This window comes from Podarcis melisellensis (genome assembly GCF_964234715.1).
Source record: "Podarcis melisellensis genome assembly, chromosome: 4".
Classification (NCBI taxonomy): Eukaryota; Metazoa; Chordata; class Lepidosauria; order Squamata; family Lacertidae; genus Podarcis; species Podarcis melisellensis.
The window spans coordinates 84,992,659-85,010,857 of record NC_138531.1 but is presented as its reverse complement, the minus strand read 5'-3'; the positions used below and the strand labels follow the sequence as shown (position 1 = coordinate 85,010,857).

The following is an 18,199-nucleotide window of genomic DNA, read 5'->3' as shown; positions in this document are numbered from 1 at the left end:
TCAGGAAAAGCTCATCCATGACCCTACAGGGAAGGAGAAGTCACACAGCCAAGTTAATATGAGGAATGTGGAGGACTAAATTTAAGATTAGAAATCTGAGTTAATTTTGGATCTCATGAAGAGATTGAGGAGAGCCAACGCTGGCCATTTGGGTGGAACTTTTTCTGACACCTTCATTATGTAGTTTTGTCTTTTACTGAAGAGCCACCTAACCCTGACCCTTTACATATGGGATACGTATTTTAGAATCCACCATATTCTCACAAATGAAATCATTTTTACTGATTTTCAAACTGTATTTTTAAATACTTGTAATTTGCCCTAAGACCTCATGATGAACCACGATTAACGATAAAAATAGTAATCATATACCAACAACAACAATAATAATAAAAATTCACTTTATTACAAAGTAGCATACAACGTACATATTCTTTGTCGCAATAATTTATATTAAATATCTATTAATTTATGTAACAAAAGTTATATACTGCTTGATTTTTTAAAAAACCTATAAACAGTTTACAAAAAGTAAAATGAACGTTGAAATAAAAGACAAAGATAGAAACAGGATTATTTATTTATTTTTTAAAAAATTAAGATCTATCATAAGTTTAAAAACAGTGGGGAATTTCCATTTTAGAAGCTCCTTATTCAAAACGCAGCTTGTTCCGTGGCTCATGCAACCACAGGACAGGCCAACAAACACAATGCCCAGGAGATTCCCTTCTTCTGGGTTCCATCACTCTTTGTCCCGTGTCATTGGCACCCGAACCAGCTGTTGCTTTTCTTGATGCCGATAAATCTTTTGGTTCCGCTGTCAAACTCATATTGCTCTGAGCCAATGAATAAATAGAAATGACCTGAAAAGAAAAATGAGGGAGAGTGAAAACTGTGGACCTAATGGATGACAGAAGCTCTCAAAACCCTACAAAACACCTCAGTGTAGAATGAGCCTACAGTGGTACCTCGGGTTAAGTACTTAATTCATTCCAGAAGTCCATTCTTAATCTGAAACTGTTCTTAACCTGAAGCACCACTTTAGCTAATGGGGCCTCCTGCTGCGCCGCTGGAGCACGATTTCTGCTCTCATCCTGAAGCAAAGTTCTTAACCCGAGGTACTATTTCTGGGTTAGCGGAGTCTTTAACCTGAAGCGTCTGTAACCTGAGGTATCACTGTACTCACTTTTCCAGTAAGACTTGCTTCCTGACTGCTCTCCTCCACCACAATGCTCCATTCCGACCCAACCTCCCCCTGCCAATTTCCTTTTCTCTTTCTTTCCTACGTCAGCCTTCAGCTGTTCTGCATCCTTCTCCAACAATTCCTTCATACTTCTACAAACCTTGAGTTTCCCCTGAGCTTGGAAATACCTCCCTTTGGGACCATACCCAGCAGCAATATTCTCAGTGGCTTTCTGCTATTGATTATTTCTTCGTCAATGGATACCCACATAAACAGGAAAGTAGCTTCCAATTGTAGGACCAAGAGGATTCAGATCCACTGAGTGGGGTCAGTGCCTGATCAGTCGTTTTCAAAATAATAATAATAATTTTATAATAATTTATTATTTATACCCCTCCTCTCTGGCTGGGTTTCCCTAGCCACTCTGGGGGGCTTCCAACAAAAGATAAAAAATACATTAAAACATCAGTCATTAAAAACTTCCCTAAACAGGGTAGCCTTCAGATGTCTTCTAAAACTCAGATAGTTGTTTATTTGCTTGACATCTGATGGGAGGGCTTTCCACAGGGCGGGTGCCACTACCGAGAAGGCCCTCTGCCTGGTTCCCTTTAGCTTCACTTCTTGTAGTGAGGGAACTGCCAGAAGGCCCTCAGCGCTGGACCTCAGTGTCTGGGCTGAACAATGGGGGTGGAGACGCTCCTTCAGGTATACTGAGCCAAGGCCATTTAGGGCTTTAAAGGTCAGCACCAATCCTTTGAATTGTGCTCGGAAACGTACTGCCTCTGGGGAACTTTCAAACTCAGTTGCACTAGCACACATGCCAAGCAAGCACTGTAGTCTGCACAGAGTCATCTATGATAGTGGTTCTTAACCTGTGTTTTGTGGACCTCCAGAGGGTCCATGGATGGGCTTCAGGGGATCTGTGAAATGGTCTTAAAAAAGAATGCCCCCCCTCCATTTCTTTCCTGTTACATTGAAAATTATCTTTGTGGGCAAGAAAACAGTCTCAGACAGGAGGTTTTCCCAGGCTGAACGGGAGACACTAGGGATTGACCCTAGGAACTTTGGTACTCAGCTACCAACCTGGCTCTGAGCTAAGACCTGCTTTTTAGATCCTGACATGGACCATGGCCAAGGGAGCAGTCCTGAGATGCTCAGGTCATTGAGCAACTTGCCGCATTCGCAGATGTGGTCAAGGCCTTCTATGATCTCACCATCACACTGAAGAAAATGTTGTTTAAAAGACGCCTGATTCTTGGGAGAAAAGCAATGACAAACCTAGACAGCATCTTAAAAAGCAGAGACATCACCTTGCCAACAAAGATCCGTATAGTTAAAGCTATGGTTTTCCCAGTAGTGATGTATGGAAGTAAGAGCTGGACCATAAAGACGGCTGATTGCCGAAGAATTGATGCTTTTGAATTATGGTGCTGGAGGAGACTCTTGAGAGTCCCATGGACTGCAAGAAGATCAAACCTATCCATTCTTAAGGAAATCAGTCCTGAGTGCTCACTGGAAGGACAGATCCTGAAGCTGAGGCTCCAATACTATGGCCACCTCATGAGAAGAGAAGACTCCCTGGAAAAGACCCTGACGTTGGGAAAGATGGAGGGCACAAGGAGAAGGGGGCGACAGAGGCCGAGATGGTTGGACAGTGTTCTTGAAGCTACCAGCATGAGTTTGACCAAACTGCGGGAGGCAGTGGAAAACAGGAGTGCCTGGCGTGCTCTGGTCCATGAGGTCACGAAGAGTCGGACACGACTAAACGACTAAACAACAACAACCATGAAGATGGTCATCTGCTCACCATGGTTCAAAAAAGCAGCATCCACCTTGGAGCCAACCTGATGGAAGTCAGCTGATATCTTTCTTGGGTAGCCTTTTTCCATGGACTTCTGGGCTTCATCATATCTAAAGAAATGAATGGGTTGAGAATTCATTGCTCTTTGCACCAGCAGAAACAGCTACATTGAAAACTCCTTATATGTGAAGCTACATATGTAAAGTGTAAGGACTTTCCTTCACTGGGAGTTTTTAAACAAAGGTGTCTTACATGGTTCTGGGATGTGTGGCAAAGCAGCAAGAACCACGTGATACATTATTTGCATTTCAGTTCCAAAGGATTTAAAGGAGGGTTGGTCCTCCAGATGCTACTGAGACTACAGCTCTCAACATCCCTGCCCACTGGCAATTTTTGCTGTGGCTGATGGGTTTTGGAGTCCAATGGCATCTTGAGGACCACCAGTTCCTCATTTCTGAATTACCGTAAAGAGCTTCTCAATGAACTTTCCGGATTGCTCCACGTGAGCTAGGTAAGTTGCCCTTACCTCCAGTAACTGTTTCCAGAGAAGAAATATGTCTTCTTTGAGTTGCTGTCATGAGCAGCTGCATCAATGCTCTTAACACTTTTGGGGAGGCCCAGGCTGTGAATATTCTTGGGGAAGCCTCTCTGTATAATATTTCCCTTGGTGGCCCAATACTTGTGTCCTGTTAAGCAAAAGACAGAAAGAAAAGAAAAAGGATTGAGAGAACTTTGCATGAAGATGGAACAAATCTGAATGAGAGAGCCCAGGATTCCTGAATGTTGAGAAGCACCCTGCGATCTATGGGTATAGGGCAGTATACAAATAATAATAATAATAATAATAATAATAATAATAATAATAATAATAATAATCCCCTTTGTTATAATCTACTAGCCTTTATTAGCTTACACAAGAAAGATCCTGTTTGGAATCATCTTTCCTCTGAATCAAGGTAGGAACCAATACAGGTGGTATTTGTGTACCTTGGTAGAAACCTATTGATTTCCTTAGGCCTTTCCAGGATATTGATACCACTTGACTATAATAATATGTCTCTTTTGGCCTAATGCTGGCTGCTCATCTATTTATTTTTCAAGTTACATACTGAGGTCATATTTCTTTAAAGCCTCATGATGGGTATGTCAAAAATAGCATTGATGTGGTTTTAGTAAATAAATAAATAAATGGCTGGGGCGAACCAGTCAGATAGGTGTGGTAGAAATAACAACAACAACAACATCTGGGATGGATTTCCTAAGGAACATGAAGTAGTTTCACTAACAGCAGCCCAGAATTTATTTTATTTATATACAGTATTATTGTGTTTCTATCCCACCTTTTCCTTCAAAGAGATTTAAAACCCTGACAGTAATCCTGTAAAATAGGTTAGGACTTCAACTCTAGCCTCCCAAGGTCTTAATACAGCCTTCTAACAGCCACACTTTGTAGCTTAGGATTCGGTAAGTAACATTCTGTAGCCTCTTGCACAGCTATTTCTGCTTAATAACATGACACCCTCCACTCAACTCCTTCTTAGCTTCTTTACTTGCCATTCACCCACACTCACAAGGGACCCGGAACATTTACCTTTGAAGAGAAACACTGTGTCATCTGCCTTAACTTCATACGCAGCGTCTATGCCCTTGCTCAAAGTTGGCCAGAAAGCAGAAATAGGAACCTTTTCAACATCTCTTCTCTGGGGATTCTTTCTCCAGAAAAAGCTGGGGGAGACAATGTGGATGTTTAGAAACACAGAATCATAGAACTGCAGCGTTGGAAGGGATCCTGAGGGTCATCTAGTCTGACCCCGTGCAACGCAAGAACCTCAATGGTAGATCACCAGCTTAGCATGCAGGAGGTCCCAGATCCAATCCGTGCCATCACCAGATAGGTCTGGGAGAGTTGCCCAGTCTCAAACCCAGGAAAGCTTTTACTCAGCAGTGTAGACAATACTGAACTAAGTCGCCCAGTCGTCTGACTCAGTATAAGGTGGTTTACTCTGTTTATTACACATATTTGTAGCACGCTCTACAAATATGTAAAATTCACTGGGCTACTGACAGGTCAACAATTTTTTTTTATTTTTTATTGTTATTTTTAAATCATTTTTTATTTGCTTTTACAAATACAAAATTATATATTTTTTAAAATTCAAATATATATCCATAAACAGAGATTACTCCGAATTTTGGGACCTCTCCCCCATGGGGTCCCATGTTAAACATTTAAAACTGCATATTCTTCCAAACTCTAAGTGTTATATCAATCCATATTATCCATAGTAATTGTTACACTACAAGTGAAATTAAAACCCTGCCAGTGTTTCCATCTGCTTACAGTGGTCTCCTAGATAACTTATAATCCCCTCCCCCCCGTTCTTTCATAAAGTTTTTATCCTCTTGGTTTCTGAGTTTTCCGGTCAGTTTTGTCATTTCGGCATAGACTTTTTATGTACGGAACAACAGCCGCCCGGATACTAGTAGCCCGGAAATTGAAAGAAGACAAGGAATGGCAAACCAAGATGACAGGCCAACAATTAAAGCTATCTGAAGTAGCAGTAAAGCCCAACAAAATGAAAGGGAACATCCAGATATCATCTTCCAGTGCTTTGGGTTGAAATGCAGCTGGAGAGTTTGGGCATGACTTTGAATTAGAAATGAAAGATGTCAGTGCTTTGTAGGTAACTTAACCCTGACCATTAGTTCCAGTCGTGGCCGACTCTGGGGTTGCGGCGCTCATCTCGCTTTATTGGCCGAGGGAGCTGGTGTACAGCTTCCGGGTCATGTGGCCAGCATGACTAAGCCGCTTCTGGCGAACCAGAGCAGTGCACGGTAACGCCCTTTACCTTCCCACCAGATTGGTACCTATTTATCTACTTGCACTTTGACGTGCTTTTGAACTGCTAGGTTGGCAGGAGCAGGGACCGAGCAATAGGAGCTCACCCCGTTGTGGAGATTCGAACCGCCGACCTTCTGATCGGCAAGTACTAGGCTCTGTGGTTTAACCCACAGCGCCACCAGCGTCCCTTGTAGGTAACTTACTTATTTTTAAAGAACATGGTTTCCCCTCGGAGAGAGCAAACAGCATCAAAAGCCAGGCGAGGGTCACACAAGTCTGTGGATGGTGCCTCTGTTGCTGGCTCTGGGTTTCCTGACGAACTGTCATCACCATCACCATCACCATCCTCACCACCTTCAGGGGGTCCTTGAAAAGGGGTTAAAGAGAAGAACTGAAGAACAAGCAAGATTTGCAAGATGCAGCTCAGAGCAAGAGGCTTCACTGGATGATGGCCAAACCCGATAATGGATGAAATAACAGGTTGGCTCCGCCAATCCACATCAGGTGGTGAGCTGAACTAGAATCCTAAACTAAGGAAATTCACAGAAGGAGAGTTCCCAATCCCTTCTCTTGCCCGGCCACCGGTGCCCCTGAAAAGCCTCTCTTGAGGTTTAAAGGGCCTTCTAAAAATAAATAAATGAGAAAGAGCATGTGGGGGGTGCTGGGAGGAAGAGGAAGAATTGTCCTCAGACTCTAAGTTACTTTAAGGAATTTCATGGAAGTCAAGTTTCCTGCCACTATCTTCCACAGTCTCTCCATACCATATTGTTCAGAAGGCCTCTCTCCAGAGTTTCTTTTGCTGGAACAGCAGACAGGAGAAAGTGATGGGCAATTTCCCTTCTGGGAATGTCCTTAAGTTCAGGGTCCAGGCCAGTGCTCTTCTTTTTTTTTTTTTTTAAATCTGTTTATTGAGTTTTACACAAATCAACATACATTCATTTAAAACAGTAACAAAGAAAAAGCCAAAAGAAAGAAAAAAAAAGAAAAAAAGAAAAGAAAGAGAAGGAAAAAAGAGTCAATAAGCAAAAAGAAAATAAGAAAAACAAATATTACATACATGTTAACTTCCATCCAACCCGGTTTGGGTTACAGAAATTCTTATAGCTTAGTCACTGCTTACAAAATTAAATCTGTTGTTTAAACGTTGCAGGTATTAAAGTCCATCCACTGAGGTTTTTTTCACCCCTAAATTTACCTCAACATAACCCAGGAATTTACTCCAGTCATTTTTTAGTTTGGTGTTATTATGATGTCTAAGTCTCTGTGTCAGTCTCGCTAGTTCCATGTATTGGAATAGTTTTAACTGCCATTCTTCAACTGTAGGTGTATAAGATGTTTTCCAATTCTGTGCCAGTAAGAGCCTAGCCGCTGCCGTGGCATACTGGAACAGGGTTTCATCCTCTCTCTTTATCACGCCCCCTACCATTCCCAACAGGAACGCCTCCGGTGTCTTTGGGAAATTATACTTTAATATTTTCTTTAATTCGTCGTAGATTTGGTCCCAAAATCCTTTCACCGCCTCACAGGTCCACCACATGTGGAAGAAGTTTCCTACCCTGTTCTTACACCTCCAGCAATTGCTGTCTCCGGTTTTATACATCTTCCCCAGACTAGCCGGGGTGATGTACCAACGGTACATCATCTTTTCTAAGTTCTCTATAAGGGCAGCACAAGCCGTAAACTTCATTCCTTTCGTCCATAATTCCTGCCATTTCTCCTGTTCCAACTTATGTCCCAAATCTCTGTCCCATTTAACCATTACCCCCTTAACTATCTCATCTTTGGTTTCCCAGGACAGCAACTGCTTATACATTTTAGAGAGGAGTTTACTATTTGAGTCCAATATTTCTACCTGATATTTCGATTTTCTCTCACTCATGCCAGTTTTTTTATGTTCCAGCCACAGTGCATTAATCTGATGGTATTGAAGCCAACTGTTTAATTTCCCTTTTAACTCATCATAAGGTCTAATCCTCCAGCCCCCTTCCCGTTTAACTAATATATCTTCATATGTCCATCTTTCCCCTTCTTGATTTATTTTTTTAAGTGTTATGATGTCGATTGGGGATAGCCACCAGGGCGTGTTGTTTTCTATCACTTTTTTATTCCTATTCCAAGCTTCAAGCAAGGCACCCCTGATGATATGATTTGAAAAACTCTTATGGGCTTTTCCCTTATCCTGCCACAAGTAGGCATGCCATCCAAATCTGGCATCAAAACCTTCAAGATCTAATAAGTCTGGGTTTTTTAGGGTCGCCCATTCCTTTACCCAGCAGAGGCAGGCGGCATCATAGTAGAGCCTCAAATCTGGGACTGCAAAGCCCCCCCTCTCTCTTGCATCTGTCAGGTGTTTAAACTTAATTCTGGCCCTTTTTCCTTGCCATATGAACCTCGCCAAAGTTCTCTGCCAGGTCTTAAAGCAGGCTGTTCCTCTAATTATGGGGATACTCTGGAAAAGAAACAGTAATTTTGGTAGGATGTTCATCTTGATCGCGGACATCCTGCCAGACCATGACAACTTTAATCTACTCCAGGTATCTAAGTCTTTTTTAATTTCCTTCCAGACCTTGGTATAATTGTCTTCTAATAAATTTATATTCTTTGGCGAGATCCATATTCCCAAGTATTTAACTTTTTTCACTACTTTAATGCCTACCGATTGTTCCAGCTGGTTCTTGGCGGGTCCATCTAGGTTCTTCACTAAAATTTTAGTTTTATTTTTATTCAGTTTGAACCCCGACAGCTTACCGAATTCTTCTATAATCTTTACAGTGTTACTAACGCTGTCCATTGGCTCCTCTAGGGTTAACACCAGGTCGTCGGCGTAAGCCTTCAACTTGTATTCCTTCTCCCCAATTTTTATTCCCCTTATTCTTAATGATTCCCTTATCTTATTTGCCAATATCTCTAAAACCGTGATAAATAGAAGGGGGGACAAGGGGCAACCTTGTCTTGTGCCTTTTCTTATTGGGAAGGGGCTGGAGAGATTGTCATTTATGATCAGGCTGGCCCTTTGTCCTGAGTAAATTGCTTTTATTCCTTCGAGAAAAGGGCCCTCTATTCCCAATGTCTTCATGCACCGTATTAGGAAATTCCAAGAAACATTATCGAATGCTTTTTCAGCATCAATAAATATCAATGCGGCCGGGATATCAATCTTCATATCTAAATATTCAATGATGTTCACTACATGTCTGACATTGTCTTTTAGTTGTCTATTCGGTAGAAATCCCACTTGATCTTTATGAATGATCCTCATTAGGGACTTTTTAATCCTATTCGCCAAGATCTCTGCAAAGATCTTATAGTCATTATTAAGCAGGGAGATTGGTCTGTAATTTCTTATGTCTGTTTTCTCTGTTTCGGATTTTGGTATTAACGTAATATGTGCTTCCCTCCATGACTCGGGAATCGTCCCTCCCTGCAAGATGTTATTAATGACCTCAGTAAGTACCGGTGCAATGTAGTCTCCTAATGACTTATAATATTTGGCAGTTAATCCGTCCGGGCCAGGGGCTTTCCCGATTTTCATTTTCTTAATGGCCTCTTTTGTTTCCTCTATCGTGATCCTCTTATTTAGATGTTTTTTTTCCTCTTCGGTTAAGCAAATCCCTCCACATTCTACCAGGTATCTTTCTATTTCTGCTTCCTCTTCCTCTCCCTTTTCGTACAACTTTCCATAAAATTGGACAAATCTTTTTTCTATTTCAGCTGTCTCTTCCACTCTTTGATCATCTATTATAAGTTTATTTATCACATTTTGCTTTTTTCTTTTCCTTAACTGCCACGCCAGCAGCTTTCCAGGTTTATTAGCTGACTCGAAATATCTCTGCTTCATATATTTAATTTTCCACTCCACCTCCTGTTCTAGTAAAGCTGAATATTGTGCCTGTAGTATGTTAAGGGTTTGTTTAACTCTATCGTCTCCTGGTTTTATCGCTTGTTTTTTTTCACAATCTTTTAGTTGAGTGAGGATCTCTTCTTTCTTTTGATTTCTCAATCTCTTCCTGTAGCTATTTTGTTGTATCAGGAGGCCTCTCATGACCGCCTTACTGGCGTCCCAGACTATGTCGATGGTCGTACCCTTATTCAAATTTAACTCTAAAAAATTCTTAAGGGTGTCTTTGGCTTTGTCCATAACCTCCTCATTTTCAAGGAGGTAATCATTCATCCTCCATCTGTATGGGCCTGAAGGCTTCTTTTTTATTTCCACAGTTATTGGGCAGTGGTCTGATAGGGTTCTAGGGTGAATTTCGCATTCCCCTACTCTCGTCACAATTGCTCTAGATACCCATATCTGGTCTATTCTACCCCAGCTCTGGTGGGGTTCTGAGAAAAAAGTGAATTGTTTTACTGCCGGGTTTCTATACCTCCATATATCAATTAGGTCGAGGTTTTCCTCAAGATTTGTAAAAGATCTTGGTAACTTCCCTTGGTTTATTTTCCCCTTTTTTATGTTTCTATCCATATTCGGTATAGGTACCCCGTTTAGGTCTCCGAGCAGTATTAATTTATGATCTTCCAATTCTAATAATATTTGCTCTAATTTTTCAAAGAATTCGGCTTTGTTTGTATTAGGGGCATACACCGTTACCACATTTAATTTTTCTCCCTGACAGTTGAGTTGAATTCCTACTATTCTTCCTTCATCATCTTTACAAATTAAAGTCGGGTCCCATTTTTCTTTAACATATATCACTACTCCCTTTTTCTTATTTATTCCCGAGTTGACAAATTCTACTCCTAATTTTTTATTTACCAAAATATGTCTATGTTTTTTTGCTATGTGCGTCTCTTGAAAACATATTACGTCATAGTTCTTGTTTTTCAAAACTTTCTCGATTTTATTCCTTTTATGTTTCTCGTTCAGTCCGTTCACATTCCAGGATAAAAATTTCAGTGAAGAAGTTATCGTTTAAGTTTGCAATACAATAAACTCTCAGAACCGTTCTACCAGCTTAAAGTCTGGCGCCCTTGTTCTCTAGGACCTCCTCCTCTCCTGCCGCTTCCCTTCCCACTGCGGCTTCACTCTTTTCATTTTCATCCTCGGTCCCTCCCTCTTCCCTTCCCGGTCCCCTCCCTCTCCATCTCTCTTGTTTTTCATCCACCTCCCCATCTAGTAACTTGCTTTCTATCCTGCCAAGCTCCTTCTCATATCTTCTCATGAATTTTTCAGCTTCCTGGGAATCCAGTAGTCTAAATTTCTTATCTTTATAGAAAAAGGTGATCCCTTCCGGGAATTCCCATCTATACTGTATGTCGTTTCTTTTCAAAATGCCCACCACCTGTCTAAATCCTTCTCTTTTACGCAACAGTCTTGTTGGTATTTCTTTGTATATAATAATGGGCCTCCCGCCAATTTTTAATTTATTCCGGTAACTTGTTTTTAAGATCAGATTTTTCATTTCCAACGAGTTGAAAATTACTAGACAGTCCCCTATAAATTTATTTGCTTTTAGGTGTTGGGGTTTTGTTTTAATTCTAAATGCATTCTCAATGGTAAGGGCCACTTCTTCTTCTTTTAAACCCAGCCAATTTGATAATTCCTTAACCATTTTTCCTTTTATATCCTCGTTCCTTTCCTCTTCCACTCCCCTAAATTTTAGATGGAGTTGTTTTTGTCTTAGTTCAGTCATGGCTAGGTTATCCCAGATCCGCTCTTGTTCTTTGTTTAAATCCCTCAGATCTTCTTTCATCTTTGCTGACTCCCTTTTCTGTTCCCTTATCTCTTTCTGCATTTTTTTGTTGGATTCTTCAATTATTTTAGATTTAGTTGTTAACTCTTGAATCTTAACTGAAAGTTCTCCTACTGCACATTCTATTTTCTTATCAATCATCTCCTGTATTTCTTCCAGTTTGGTTTCTATGTGTACCTCATTTTGTTTGAATTCCTCTTTAATTTTAATCCAGAGGCAGTCCAAGTCTCTGATCTCTTCCTGTTTTGAGGGTTTCCTATCTCCAGGAGTCCCTCCTCCCCTTTTCCCATCTCTCCCCATCATCGCTAAATCTCTCCCTTATCTCTCCCTTATCGGGCTCACACTCTTTACTCTCATGTAACGGAGAGGGGAGGGGGGGGGATTAAATCCACTACTGTTGAAGGCAGGGATAGGTTACAGAGAGAAGGGGCCGGGGACCAGGTGCAATAAAGAGGGACCAGGGCCGATAAAAAATTAAACAGCGATCAATAGAATTAACCCAAGGAAGGGGAGGGTAGGATGGGGTAAAGTGGGGTGTTTCCCGTCCGGTTGAATGAATGGAGGGGGGGGAGGATTAGCAAATAAACTCCCCCTGTAGCTGTTAGTGGATAAGGTTAATGGGTAAAGTCTTAGAGTACCATCACCGTCTCCCGCCGAATCCACCAGCCACACTCTTCGGGGTCTTCGGGAGGTCTCTTATCAATTCTCTTATATACGCCGACCCGTCCACCAGGGGGTGAGGTAATCCAGCAGCAGTAAAATATTAATGAAGTAAAACAATAAACTACCCCCCTTTAGTTTTCCAATAGTATGTCCCGTAGCACATCCAATAGAATGTCCGATATACAGTCCAATAGATTGTCCGAATATAAAGGAATGTCCGAGAGTCTATATTCAAGTCTGTATTCAAGTCTATATTCAAATAAGGCAGCTAATAAGCCCCTGCGCATCAGTTTAAAAAGAAACATTAGCGCTGTGGGGGCTGACCTAGAAACCTCTGTACACCTTATGGCACCAGTCTGTGATATTGTAGCCACAAAATCTAAGTCTAAAGTTCTCTTTCTCCTAATTCTTCACCAGTAATACTGGGCTTAGTACACTAGAAGCTCCAGCAGGTCTTCTGGCGCTTCAACGGAAAGTACAAAGAACAAAATCCCTGCTTGACTGAATGCTGAATAAAGTAACCAAACCGCGTCCTCCTCTTCTTTTAAATTAAATCAAAATTTAAAATCCATAGTCTCTTCTCTCGTCGTGGGTTTGTTCTACTCACTCAGTCGGACTGGCGTGTATCTCCTTCCTCATTCCTGCGACTTCGTATCAGCGCCATTTTATCCGTCCGCCGGGAGGACACCAAACAAATAAAATCCAACGACATCCAGGGTTCTCCCAGCTTTAACCAGCGTCTTTTTCTAAGTATACACACTGGGGAATCCGTCAAAATCCTATGGTAGTCCGTCGCTTTTCTCAGTGGAAGCTAGAGGCTTCTCACCACGGAGTCGGTCTTTCCCTGCTTGCGCTCGCAGATCCGCCACTCTCGTGACCTCTCTGACGAAAAGCCCGAAAAGTCGGCGGTCCCGCTCCCCGCGCTGCCAGGCGACCTATCCCCCCAGGGTCTCCCCCTTGGGGTTTTTGGGGTACGTAGAGCCCTTACGAAACCCCAAGCCTCCGTGGTGATCGAAAAAACCCGAGCTGGGGTTTTCCGCGCTTCCTCGCTGCCGCGACCGGAACCGGAAGTTCCAGGCCAGTGCTCTTCTTGCATGGAATAAATCCACACAATCATCTGGGAGCCTGTACTTACCATAAAGGGACTGGATGCCTTCAATGTCATCTCGGTGAAGCTGGAAGTTTTGCGGATCTGTAGCTTGATAAGTTGGAAACATCAGAGCCCCCCAAATGCCAGAATGCCTGAGACCCAGTGAGTGGCCAAACTCATGAGCAGCAACAAGGAAAAGGTTGACTCCTAAAAGGAAACAGGAAGATTGTGAGTACTTGTGAAGCTCACCTGGGTATAAGATAGGGAAATATCTATCACTCGGGGGACTTTAGGGATTTGATTTTGGCAAATTCCACTAGGGAATGACCCAGTTCACCCTCTTCTGGTTTAATGTGTGGCAGAATGTATCTAGCCAGCAGATTTTGTGTTTCTAACGTGATGCCTTTCTGCATTTTAAATTGTGTTTTATTGAGAGGTAATATGTTCTGTAACATGTATTTAGGGGTAAGGTAAAGGTAAAGGACCACTGAACGGTTAAGTCCAGTCAAAGGTGACTATGGGGTTGTGGTGCTCATCTCGCTTTCAGGCCCAGGGAGCTGGCGTTTGTTCACAGACAGCTTTCCGGGGCATGTGGTCAGCATGACTAAACCGCTACCAGCGCATTCAAATATATGCATTTAAGTGTGTGTGTGTGTGTGTGTGTGTGTGTGTGTATTTGTAACTTTAATATTTTTTGAGAAGAACAGAAATATTGGATGGAACAGCCCCATGAGTGAACAAATGTGTAAGTGACATGGACCAAAATACATTTCTCCATCTTTACAGATTAGGCTTCTGAAGAAAAAGCTCCTATCAGACATAGTTTTTGAAGTCATAAACACCATGAACACCAGAAGAGTCCTGCTAGATAAGCACCCAAGACCCATCTAAACTCACATGCTGTGCTCACAGTGGCAGTGGGGACTGTCACTCCTTGGGACTGGTAAAGTGGGAGTCAGAAGGGCAAGCAGCAGACGCGGCCAGCGCCAATGACAGTCAGAGCTCACTAATCCCAGGGTTGTCCCCATCCACCTCCCTGCTGAGTTCTGCAAGGGCACTGAGATTAAGGAGTGGGAAGCTGAAAGGCAGGGCCACCCGTCAAATGGTTGCAAGTCAAAAGGAAGGAAGGTTGGCCCTGAAGGAGGCAGCACTCCATTTGTCCTAATGGACCAGTTTTCAGAATCCTCAAACGTGATCTGAGAGCAACAGTGCCTTTTCCACTTGCAATTCTTAGCAACTGCTATTAGAGTCATGAAGTTGGGATGCACTAGAAGCCGTTAATAGGCTCATCCCCCATGAATTTGTCTAATCCCCTTTAAGGCCACCCACACGGGGGCCATTGCAGCATCTTGTAGCATAACTTGGCCATCTGAAGACAGGTTGCTTTTGTATGTCAGAAACACAGAGGAAGGTCCCTAAACACACACCATATTTTCCCATGTATAAGGTGATGCTTTTTGCTTAGAAAATCTGGCAAAAATTGGGTGTCGTCTTATACACAGATAGTGAATGCAGAGGGGGGACGTGCGATTACTGGTGACAGCAAGCAGGAGATTGGCAGCGGCGATTGGGCGCATGATTGGTGGCTGCGACAAGGCCTGCTGGTGATTGGCTGTGGCAAGGTGGGCGGGTGATTGGTGGCTGCCGCAAGGCCTGCTGGTGATTGGCTGTGGCAAGGTGGGCAGGCGATTGGCAGCTGTGGCGAGGTGTGTGATCGGCAGTGGCTGTGGCAAGTGATTGGCAGTGGCGGGCAGGTGGGTGAGCGATTGGCAGAAGTGACCTCTCCACCCCCCAAAGAGCTAAACAACTTAATTTCTTAATTTTGGGTTTAAAAAAATAGGGGTCGTCTTATACATGGGGGCATCTTATACACAGAAAAATACGGTAAGCATTTTTATAACCTAGGATTAGAATGGTATCCGTGTCTCACTACTTTGCAGCATATGTAACAGAGTCACACCGAAAGCCATTACAAGCAAGTGTACAGCTGAATATATTGAAACAAAAGTAAACAAATTACCTGTTAAATCCCGCACCCAGGATTCATCCTCATCGAAATGGGCATTTCCACCGTAAGCAGGTGAAAATGCATGAGCCAATTGCCCACCTGGTCCATCGAAAGGGATATAGTCACCATGAGCTTTAAAAATAAATAAATCAAAGAACATGTGGATAAGTCGCCCGGCCAGGAACCTGAGTAAAACTACCTATATCTATTTGTGTGTGGTTTACTTACATCTAGCAGCAAAAGAGATCTCAATATCTGCAGGTTTCTCATAAACCCTGGTGAAGGTCAGGGGAGTCACATCGCTCCAAACTTTCCAAGCTCTCTCGATCGCAACATCCACATCAGCGCGGTCCATGTCTGGTGTGTAATTCAGAACGCTGTGAAACACAGAGTTGTAAAGAAAATGGACGTATGAAAGAAATGGCACCACACAGCTTTCGAAGTCTCTGGTGAAAGAGAGACCGCTTTCTACATATCAGCACATCTGACACAAAATCCATGCTCCTTGTATTTCTAGGTGCATCAAAGCGATGATATGATGAGCAGGCTTTTATGTTTCTTGCAAACTATGAACTACAGTGGTACATTGGTTCTCAAACTTAATCCCTTCCGGAAGTCTGTTCCCAAACCAAAGCATTCCAAAACCAAGGAGCGCTTTCCTCATAGAAAGTAATGCAAAATGGATTAATCCATTCTAGACTTTTAAAAACAACACCTAAAACAACAATTTAACATGAATTTTACTATCTAACGAGACCATTGATCCATAAAATGAAAGCAATCAACAATGTCCTGTACTATAAAATAAATAAGATAGTATTGTAGATGATTAAAATTAAAATTATTATTTTTTCTTACCTGCACTGATGATAGTCATTGTTTGGATGGGGGGCTTTCATCTATTTCCACAGTCACACAATCAATCAATCAATCAATAGCTGAACTGGGTTCCACACAGTCACAAAAACAAATTACCGTAACCAAAAAAGCTTCAAAAATAAAAAAGCAAATTAAGTAGCAAAAACAAAACCGCCAAACTTTATCCATTCTGGAAGTCCATTTGACTTCCAAAATGTCCGAAAACCAAGGCACAGCTTCTGATTGGTGCAGGTGCCCTGGAAACAATAGCTACAGCCATGTTCGACTTCTGAAAAACGTTTGAAAACCGGAACACTTACTTCTGGGTTTTCGGCATTTGAGAACCAAGGTGTTTGAGTTCCAAGTCATTTGAGAACTAAGGGAGCACTGTAATTAATTGTGCCCCAACTCTTCATTATGCAGGAAGATCAATCATGATGGACTAGAAAACTTTGAGGAAAGACCATTACTGTTCTTACTGAGGAATGTCAACATTTCTAGCATCTTCCAATGGCATCTTACAATCAATTAAGTCTAGTGAAACCTTACCTATATGTCAGTTTTGTTTTCTTCCATGCTGGATCCCCAGGAAAGGTGCTGTATTCTGCTACATCAGGAACCCCACACCTGGGCTTCCTCATTAAAGCCAAAGTGTTTGAATCCAATCTGCCTGTCACTTTCAGCCCAAAGCGTTCCTGCATCAGCCTAATTTTGTCAGCAGGAATATCGTCACTTCCTTTGCTTCTTATGACAGGCGTCGATGCGGAATCAGGATAGTAGTTTTCTATGTATTTCTGATTGGAAGAAAAGATATATTTGATTGCTTATAGAACTATTTTCACATATATCCATTCACATTTTAGAATTAGCCATTCATACTTTCTGCCTTCGTTCGCAACGAAGAAGGTCATTCACCTATTGCACCCATGTTACCAACAAAGGAACTGAAGCTCACAGACATTAACAATGCAATCCTAGGCATGTCTCCTCAGCTGAATGGAAGTTGCTCCAATGTGTATTTATGCATGGAGAATTAACCCATCCAGCAGCTCTGAGGAGGAGAGGACTGAATCTACATTTCCCCAGGCTACAAGCATCACATTGAATTCCACTTTGCACAAGGCATTTAGCAACTGTCTACTTTTTTCTGCTAGTCAACCTACCAGCAGAATTCTGTTTCCCCTCTGTGCTACCATCAGCCATTACCTTGGCAAAGTTCAGGTCCGCTTCTGCAACTTGATCAGCTTCCTGGGTTAAGGGCAAAGCACAAGAAAGTGCTCCATAGAGCGCAATTGCCAGTAGGAAACTCTTCATTGTCTCTTTCGCTTCTGCGTCTCAGCTTGGAGCCTTAGAACACTTTGGTCCCTCTGTCAATGGATCTGTCTGTGTGCTCCCAATTGACCTCTATATATACTCCGTGTTTGTTCTATAAAATCAACAGAAGCATGACTCACAACATTATAACATCCGTTGACTAGCCAAACACAGAAAATGCTCCTTTTAGCAGTGTGACACACAGCAGGAGCTGCCAAGTGTGAAAACCCTGATTTGGCAATTACTATGAAGGTGGCTGAGATTCGTCAAGTGGGACTTTTTCACCAAAGGGAGGGGGAATAGTTCTTTTTAAAAGATAAACAAAATATAAGGACAAGCCCTTCCACGACTCAAATACTATGCTTATTTGTATTATCAATCCTCCCTAGACATTCGGTTGCATTCAACTAAGTCCTACTCAGAATAGACCCACTGAAATTAAGGAATTAGTCAGATCAATAGATCCATCAATAGATCCACTCTGAGTATAACTAGGATTGAATACCACCCATCCATTTGCTATTTAGTATTTGACAGGCTCACATTTGACCGACAGACTGAATTCTTATGATCTATATAAATTAGAAATCATTAGAGCAATTGTATGAAGAACTGAAGAAAACATTAATATGTAAATATAAGATATGCTGAAATAAATAACGTAGGCCTTTCCATTGCAGCAGGTTTTGGAAATTTTACACAGTCTTCTTAGGAAACAAGCAGAGATGGTTAGAGTAATTTTGA

At 42.0% G+C, this 18,199-nt stretch overlaps 1 protein-coding gene across 1 annotated transcript; it reads right to left on the bottom strand.

Annotated features, from left to right (window-relative positions):
- Positions 1-384: 384 nt before the first annotated feature.
- On the bottom strand, positions 385-17,603 carry LOC309369188 (stromelysin-1-like). The gene is made up of 10 exons (XM_081909951.1): positions 17,348-17,603; positions 16,691-16,935; positions 15,512-15,660; positions 15,296-15,415; positions 13,321-13,482; positions 6,030-6,192; positions 4,576-4,709; positions 3,511-3,670; positions 2,991-3,094; positions 385-863 (listed from the first exon to the last, which is right to left on the bottom strand). Exons 1-10 carry the CDS (start codon positions 17,453-17,455, stop codon positions 760-762), a joined length of 1,449 nt encoding a protein of 482 aa, XP_081766077.1. The 5' UTR covers positions 17,456-17,603; the 3' UTR covers positions 385-759.
- Positions 17,604-18,199: the final 596 nt, after the last annotated feature.